Source organism: Apium graveolens, chromosome 6, assembly GCF_009905375.1.
Source record: "Apium graveolens cultivar Ventura chromosome 6, ASM990537v1, whole genome shotgun sequence".
In the NCBI taxonomy this organism is placed as follows: domain Eukaryota; kingdom Viridiplantae; phylum Streptophyta; class Magnoliopsida; order Apiales; family Apiaceae; genus Apium; species Apium graveolens.
In genome coordinates this window covers 169,769,277-169,778,791 of record NC_133652.1, presented here as the reverse complement: position 1 = coordinate 169,778,791, position 9,515 = coordinate 169,769,277, and the positions used below count along the sequence as shown (strand labels likewise).

The 9,515-nt window shown below is 32.8% G+C and overlaps 1 protein-coding gene across 1 annotated transcript; it reads right to left on the bottom strand.

Moving 5' to 3' along the window:
• Positions 1-4,647: 4,647 nt before the first annotated feature.
• Positions 4,648-5,199, bottom strand: LOC141665586 (protein LIGHT-DEPENDENT SHORT HYPOCOTYLS 5-like). The gene has a single exon (XM_074471574.1). The coding sequence runs from the start codon at positions 5,197-5,199 to the stop codon at positions 4,648-4,650; it is 552 nt and encodes a 183-aa protein (XP_074327675.1).
• Positions 5,200-9,515: the final 4,316 nt, after the last annotated feature.

Here is a 9,515-nt window from a genome sequence, read left to right as displayed (position 1 = left end):
CCCCTCCTCCGGCTCGCGTTTACGACTCCTCTTCACGATTGTCTCTGCGCCTGCGTCGCTCCTCCCTATTGGGCGAGGTGGGTTGACGTCTTTCCGGAGGGGTCACTGCCCGCTCCCTCTTCGAGCCTCTCTGATCTACGGGCTCTTTCCCTTCTCTCTCCTTCTTGCAATTCTCTAATTTAAGCCTGAGGTCATGCTCACTTAGTTTTTTACCCACTCGGACCAGCACGCTAGTCAACCTTGCCTCAGATGAAGCTGGCTTCTGCCCCGATCTCGTAGAGATCTGGCTGCCCCGCTCATCATGACCTCGGGGGATATCTTCCTCTTCGCGCGATGTCTCTTTCTTCTGCTTGGTATCAGTTTCCGCGTCATCAAAATGGTGAATCAGCTTCTTCTGAGGACCTTTGACCTTCCAGCTACGCTGAGAGACCTTGAGGCGGCGCGTCTTACGCTTGGCGTTCTGGACCGAGCTTCTCTCTACCCTTGACATCTGGGCGTTGATCTGATTCATCTGATCGGCCAGCCCTTCGAGATACGTCATGACCGCCTGCCTGCCCATCCACGGTTGCAATTGGTGGAGGTGGCGCCTGATTCTCTAGGGGCGCGTGCTCGACCTCGTTATGGTCCTTCTTCTTGCCCCCGCTTCCGGGTGTCACCGTTTGTTTGTTTTCTTTGGTCATCTTTTCTCCCTAAGATGAAAGTAAAAGGGCCCTCCTTCTAGCACCAATTGTTATAGGGAGAATTTCGTATGGAAGTGTTGTGGAGGTTAATGGGCGGAACAAGGATCAAGGATGGTGTTTGAGGGCAGAGGAAGGTTATGTATGGTGGTGGCTGAGCTTGTATGTTGACTCCCTAAGAAAGAATAGGGTTTTTATTCTCTGTCAAGTGTCGACTCATGTCTCATACAAGTGCCTACGTATCCTATTTATAGGGATCAAGCCTCACGTAGTTCTTGGGGAACAAGTCACATAGGCTAGGGTTAGGACTCTTCAGCCCGTGCAGCCCAAGCCCATGATAGAGTCAGGCCTCAGCCAATTAGTCACGTAAATCTCAATTGGCTCCACACGCTTCCTACAATCTCGCGACATCTCCGCAATCCTTCCCGTGATTGTAGGAACAACCCGTGTCAGCTCCGAAGTCTACGAGCAACTCAATCATCTATGAGCCACTTTCCATGTCGAACACAAAGTCCTCTAATGCGGGTCGGCCTGGCGGCCTCGGCCCGCACTGCCTTCCTTTTTAATCAATAAATACAACGTTACCTTTGATTTCATAAGATGTGGGCTCGTGGGCCCAGACCGCGTGTGGGCAACCGAGCCCAGCTCGAGTACTATCACCTGAGCCTATCTCGCGTGAAGTCACCTAATAGCAAGTGTGAGCCAAGCTCGCATGTCATGAGCCCAGCTCGCATATGCTGGCCCAAGTCATATTAATCCATGATTCTAGCCCACATATGAGAATCCAGCTATTCAATGCACCCATGAGGACTTGTTTAGGGCCCATGACCGAAAGCGGGCATAACAGCAAGAATTTACAAATAAGTTTTCTCAATATTTTTTAAAATCATTATATCATTATATTATTCTATGCTTACAAGGGCGATGAGATGGCGGCTCTCAAATTGTTTTAATCTATTTTTTGTAATTTTTGAAATTTTTTATATTATTAAAAAGAAAAAATATTAAATTTACTATTGACTAATACATAATATAATTTTTATGATAACTTGTGAATAATGAGAGAGCAGTTCATTGAAATAAAAATATTTAAAAAGAAAACGTTTTTCAATTTTTTTTAAATTTAATATGTTTTTTTATTATTCATAATTTCAAATAATTAAGTTTAGATAAGAAATATAAAAAAGAAAAAATAATAACGAAAATTATTTTAGAAGGTCAAGGCGGCTCAGTAAACTATCTTCTGGAATATACTATAGTATAATAGGCAAAATATATAAAATTTGATTTATACGGTCCTTCTTTAAATTACTTAATGATTATTATTTAAAAATTTCATTATTTAACTTGATTATCCTTAATTGATATATAAAACAATTACCTTTTTCTATATAAAACATATTATTTTTTATATTTTCTCTTACTAAAACACTTCCTTAGCCGAAACATTAAAAAATATCATTTGGTTTGGTAACGATAGGAGTTTGGTGCTTAGTTGCTGTACCTTATCTTTATATTTTGTTTTAACTTGTTACTTTACTTGTATTTCAATTCTAAATAATATATAAATCAATTATCTTTTTGAGTAAAACACATTGACGTACTATAAATGACTTGCTGTTCTATCAAAAGTTTCAGGCAACAAAATAATACTGTATAAATTATTCGTCCCGATGAAAAAGTTTCAGTATCGAATTTGGATAAAATAAAATAAAAATTAAAATTAAAATATGATTAGTTGGTATAATGGGCTCACGATAAAGAACATACTCTACACTAACAAAATCATACTTATCTGGGCTAAAATTAAATTCAAAGAAAAAAAATATAATTAGTGAAATTTGGTCAGAATAATAAAATAGTATAATAGGTCTCGAGATAAAATTAAATAATAAATACAATTGATCAAGTTAAAAAAAGTTTATATTATTGATTATAAATTGCTGACTCAAATAAAATAATACTCCCTTTATCCCTACCATTTGTTTTTAATTTCCTTTTTGAGATGTCCCTTCCAATTATTTAGATTTAATTTTTTTCCAAAAATAGTAAAATTTTAATAATTTTTAAAATAACTATATCCACTAATTATCTCCTCTGTACCCACTATTTCAACTTTTCTCCACTAATTTATCATTTTTCTTAAAATCTGTGTCCAATCCAAATATAAATATTTGGGAGGGACGGAGGAAGTATATATTATTTATCAGGGTTATATTAATATAATTTTTAATTAAACTAAAATAATTAAATTTTATAAAATTATAAAACATCGTACATCACACGAGTTCTAATTTAATTATATTATAAATAATAAATTTTTTAATAATAATAAATGAACCAATATCCCTAAACATATATACACGAATTAAATTCTGGCACTTAACACGTGACATCAATTTGCAAATATATGGGGGATGTTACGGGGTACACAGCAGCATTACCCAAAAATAAAGGCGACTTAAGTTCCAGACCATTCATACATCTTCACCTTCATGTTTGTACTTTATCGTCTACTCTATTTATTCTAATATTTTATGTCATATTTGACTTTTTATAATTAAATTAATTTAATTTTGATCGTAAATTAAATACCAATTTTTCATTATTTTAAAAAATTGAAGAATATATATTAAAATAGATTATATATATTTTTTAATGATATAATTTTTATATTATTTTTGATTATATATTATATAAAATTTTCGGTCAAAATTATGTCAATTTAATTATAAAAAATCAAATAAGACGGATAAATTGAAACAGCCGCATACACTGACGAGACCTTACATATACCTGTTCAAGTTTCTTTCTCTTTTTATTTTACACTAACATGCAACCAAAATTGTCAATTAATCGTAACAGAGTGCTGTATCATTTTTATTTTTTATAAATCGGTTACTTTTTACCAGCATTAATTAATTATAAAGCTCAAGCACCAAAGTAGCAATGGGCAACTATTTTTATAAGGAGAAATCGAGGCAAACGAACACATTATTGTACTATCATTATTAGGGTGTCCGGGCATAAAACTGAAATAAAATGAAATCGAATCCGTTAAAAACTGATAAAACAGGCCGTTTAAATTTGAACATAAATCCAAATTGAAATATTAAAATCAAAATTAAAATAGATTGTTCAGTTTAGGTTATATATTAAAATCGAACCGAAAAAACCGAAACCGATTCAATTATTAAAAAAAAAAAAAACTATACGAATATATTATAAGCAAATATATGACTCTTATCTAAGATAGCAGCAAACCTCATTGCTCCCTGTTAACTTTGTTAGAAATATATGACTCAGCAGCGTCTAATTTATAAACAAACGATAATTAACATAAGTTAGTTTGTCATTGAAGGTAAGCTGATGAACATAAATTTCTTTTGGTTGACAACAAAAGGCAGGCAAATGCTTTGTTTGCTGAATTTAGGAACCTTGTTATTGGTCAGTTTATCACCATTGTAGAACCAAGTCATGTATTATCCTCTGCATCCTGTTACACCTCCGTAAGCAACCTTAACAATTATTTGGAATAATTTCAGAAGGGGTGGTATTTCGGTTTAACCGAAATCAATCCGATTATAATACGTGATTCACTATATAGAACGAATATAAGTGCAGTTACGGTAACCAATGACAACGGACCAAATAAAAATATAGGAGGCTATAAAAATGCCGAAGGCTGCACCTGGTTTTGATGTTAGTTTATGGACTATGAAGTATGGATAACAGAGTGATCAAAAGAAATCTAACTAGGAGTCTATATACACAAAACAGAAAACTCGAAATAATTAACAATATAATATAGTAACCAGTAATTTTGCATTGGCAAATATTACTAAGATTCTGCAAAATAGTAACCAATTGCACACTGATGCATCCAGATCCAGGTCTATTTTCACTATTGTCTGAAGCTTTAAATATGTTCCGACTAATATTTTAATATATTACGAATCGGAAGTGAAGTCTAAACCATCCCACCCTTAGAAAAGCTGATCAACGACATTGCTGCCTCCGTTACATTCGACGACTGGGCCACTTTTTTCTTCTTCTTGTCAGCCACACCTCTAGCCTTAGCTTGACACTTTTTAATCTCTCTCAAGTAAACCGATACAGCTTTTGCCCCAAACGGGTTTGACTCCGGCGCGCCCCCGTTCTCTTCAAATGCGGCTCTAAGACGTCCAATGAGCGCGTCCAGACTACCCCAGGCTTGTTTCAGTGGGCACCCACACTGAGCTAGCGGGTCCGGGTTCCCAAAATGAATGCACCCGGTCACGTGCACCTTTGTTTTTCCAAACTGGTCCAGGTACTTGAGATACTCGATCACGTGACCGCCGTTACAGTCTTGTAATGAAAGTGGAGGGGTTTTGTGGGTTTTAAGGTGATTCAACAAGTTGTTAAAGTCTCGACGCTTTTGTGACTCGTAGCGACTCGGCTGAGTGCTGAGTTGTGGTTCTGCTGACTCGGTTATGTTTGATAGAACCGGCTTTGTTGATTTGGTTTCGGATCCTGACTCCATTTGTTCGATTAGTTAGATACCGTACGTGATGGAATGCAGGACAAATAGAAAAAGAGAACATGAATCGACGGACTGAGACAGGGAAAATCAAAAACCAATTTATAATATTATAAATTTATTAGTATTTGCTAATTAAACGAAATAAATTTTCCCCATTAAAATTTTGGATTGAATATTTCGCTGCTCTTTTTTTAACTTTTATCTAGAGGTGTTGTTTGTCAAAATAAAAAGTTTCAATTCGTGAGATACAATTTTTCTATAGATATAAAGATATCTAAGCATAAAATAAATATTTGCCTAGATATTTTTCTTATCTTTGATATGTTACTGGTTTCCCTTTCGATGTTTGACATTTTGAAATTCATAATAAATATTATATTCATATAAATTCTAAATATTTTTATATAAATATAATATAATATAATAATTATAGAAGTCTAAAAGACCCCTCTCGCATTAAGGATATTTACTCTTAAAGAGTCGTCGGCTCATTATAGACAAATATGATATCATAAATTTTATATTATTTATTAGTCAATAATTAATTTTATGAATTCATGAAATATAATTTAAATATTTTCAAAAAATTATTTTAATTATTTATTTTATGGAATCTATTATTTTATTATCATTTCATTTTATTATAAAAATACATCTATAATTAATATCTAACTTTTGTATAACTATAACTGTAACAGCCCGCACTTCCGAACCATTAATTCTAAATAAAAACTAAAATAAAATACAATTTACTAATACAAAAATCTATTACAAAGGTGTCTACTACAAAAGAGCAGCTAACGAAAGCCCAAAATTTAATATACTCCACTCCTAAGTCCTCGAACTCCAATGATTTCCAACTCAAATCTTATACGAAACCTGAAATATAAAAGGGGTGAGCTACAAAGCCTAGCAAGTACAAATTGACTAACTATTTAACCGGAAAACAATGGGTGTTTTTAATAAAACAAATTTTCTCAAAACGATAATAATTTTGTAAAAACAATTTCTAAAATAAATCCAACCCAAAGTTTTATATTTTAAAATTCAGAATTTAAAACAGAAGAGATCAGATTTTTATAACAGATCAGAACAGAGTAAAACATAACGAAACGATAATTCTTATAAATACCACAGTCTTGATCTACGGCCACACTTTGCCAGTAGCCGACATCTAATTCTTATTCTTATTCTCATATACCACACTTTGCCAGTGGTCGACATTTAAAGTTCAATAATTATGCGCCCTTAATAGATATCTAAAGTTGCACACTCGTGCGCCTGCTAAGGGTATCTAAGGTTAGTTCCGGAACTATAACGTAAATTACGAACGGGTTCGAAAACGTAGAGACTGGGTTTCAAAAGATTCTCGTATCTTATTTCTTATACAGTTCGAAACATAATTCTTTTATCATATATGAAATTCGAAAATCAGAGTATCAAATATTTTCCGAATATAAAAGGAAGTCAAAAAGTACTACCTCAAAGCCTGACCAGATCTGAATTTAATCTTTTTGACCCTCTAAATGATATTTTCTTGGAAAACACGAAACACGAAAGCTGAAGATAACGAAAAGACCTTTCCGAAAAGTCCAGAATCACTGAATTCTGACTTACGATGAATTTTCTACGAATTTTACAAGACTACTGATTTTTGCTGAGAAGAGCCCTACGAATTTTATTAATTAAGGCGGGGAAGACGAATAGGGTGTATTTATAACGAGACAAAACCCTATATCTTAACCTACAAGTTATCCATATTAGAATCTGATCCAAATTTTAGGCCCAATATTCTAACCCAATTTTAAATCCTAGTCCTTATCTAATTTTAATCTTTTTTATTCTATTATTCTTTTATTAATCGAATTCTAAAAAAATTACGGGATATTACATATTTATAACACCTAAGCCCACAACCGAATGTGTAGAGGACCCAACAACCCATCACAGGTCAGTCCGAAAAAGCTAGCAATTTGGTACACATTAGTTGTTGACTTGTATCTATAAATGACACAAATACTCTTATTCTTATCGATGTGGGATGTTACAAACACCCCTTCTTATAGGATCGACGTCCTCGTCGATCTCACAAATACACATACGGAACCCGGGCAGTGCCTCTGCACTTCCGGCCGGGCAGAGCTCTGATACCATTTATAGAAATAAAAACTAAAATAAAATACAATTTACTAATACGAAAATCTATTACAAAGGTGTCTACTACAAAAGCGCAGCTAACAGAAACCCAAAATTTAATATACTCCACTCCTAAGTCCTCGAACTCCAATGATTTCCAACTCAAATCTTATACGAAACCTGAAATATAAAAGGGGTGAGCTACAAAGCCCAGCAAGTACAAATTGACTAACTATTTAACCGGAAAACAATGGGTGTTTTTAATAAAACAAATTTTCTCAAAACGATAATAATTTTGTAAAAACAATTTCTAAAATAAATCCAACCCAAAGTTTTATATTTTAAAATTCAGAATTTAAAACAGAAGAGATCAGATTTTTATAACAGATCAGAACAGAGTAAAACATAACGAAACGATAATTCTTATACTTTGCCAGTAGCCGGCATCTAATTCTTATTCTTATTCTCATATACCACACTTTGCCAGTGGTCGGCATCTAAAGTTCAATAATTACGCGCCCTTAATAGGTATCTAAAGTTGCACACTCGTGCGCCTACTAAGGGTATCTAAGGCTAGTTCCGGAACTATAGCGTAAATTACGAACGGGTTCGAAAATGTAGAGACTGGGTTTCAAAAGATTCTCGTATCTTATTTCTTATACAGTTCGAAACATAATTCTTTTATCTTATACGAAATTCGAAAATCAGAGTATCAAAACTTTTCCGAATATAAAATCAAGTCAAAAAGTACTTACCTCAAAGCCTGACCAAATCTGAATTTACTCTTTTTGACCCTCTAAATGATATTTTCTTGGAAAACACGAAACACGAAAGCTGAAGATAACGAAAAGACCTTTCCGAAAAGTCCAGAATCACTGAATTCTGACTTACGATGAATTTTCTACGAATTTTACAAGACTACTGATTTTTGCTGAGAAGAGCCCTACGAATTTTATTAATTAAGGCGGGGAAGACGAATAGGGTGTATTTATAACGAGACAAAACCCTATATCTTAACCTACAAGTTATCCATATTAGAATCTGATCCAAATTTTAGGCCCAATATTCTAACCCAATTTTAAATCCTAGTCCTTATCTAATTTTGATCTTTTTTTATTCTATTATTCTTTTATTAATCGAATTCTAAAAAAATTTCGGATATTACTATAACTTAATTATAAATAAAATTTAGAAAATAAAATTTTTAATATTTAAAAATTAGGTCATCTTAGAAAAATATTAACATGATAACATGATTTTTTTTTATTTTTTTTTAAATAATTCAATAATCAATTATATGAAATCTTATTACCATTTTATTTTACAATATGAAACATCTATAAATAATATCTAATTTTTGTGCAATTATCTTATTCTATAAGTTTAAAGTTAAAAATCCTAATTTTTATTTTTTAAAATGTAGGTTATCTTCAAATAAATATTAAGTTCCTAAGTTTTACTTGCTAATGATGGTTAAAATAATATTAAAGTAGTCTTATTAGTTTAAACTTGATAGGTCACACACACTGTAGAAGGGGGTTGAATACAATGTATACTACAATCAAATTGAATTAAGAACACAAGTATGAAACACAGAAAAATCTAATTAATAAAACAGTATTACAATGGAATCGTTCTCTCTCAGTGATGAACAAATATCACGAGAGCTGATAGGGTTACAATGAATAATATTCTCGATTAAGATAACACTTATAGTGTAAACCCTCCGCAAAATAATCTTCTAATTGATATCGAATATAAGTCTGCATCCTAAAATATATCAATTAGTTATCTTTTCCTCCAAATCTTCTATTTCTCATAGAATTCTTCTTCATGCATATCTCTTCGTGTTTTAGTCTTGATCTTCTTTCATTTCAATCAGCCGCCTTCCTTATCTGAAAGTTTTCTTAAGTCCTGATATTATCTCCTGATAAATATCTTCTAATATCTTAAGTTCTGATAACTTAAGTTCTGATATCTTAATTTCTGACTTCAGTATAAGTACTGATTTCCAGTTAAGTCCTGATTTGTCCTGTTAGTTAAGATCTGAAAACTAAACACAAATCATCATTAGACATGACATCACAAATATATCTAACAATCTCCCCCAACTTGTAAATTAGCATAATATACAAGTTCAATAGATATTTGATGATGTCAAAAACATTAAGTACAAATGC

Coding starts and splice junctions, on each gene's coding strand:
- LOC141665586 (XM_074471574.1), bottom strand. CDS start 5,199: ATGGAGTCAGGATCCGAAACCAAATCAACAAAGCCGGTTCTATCAAAC.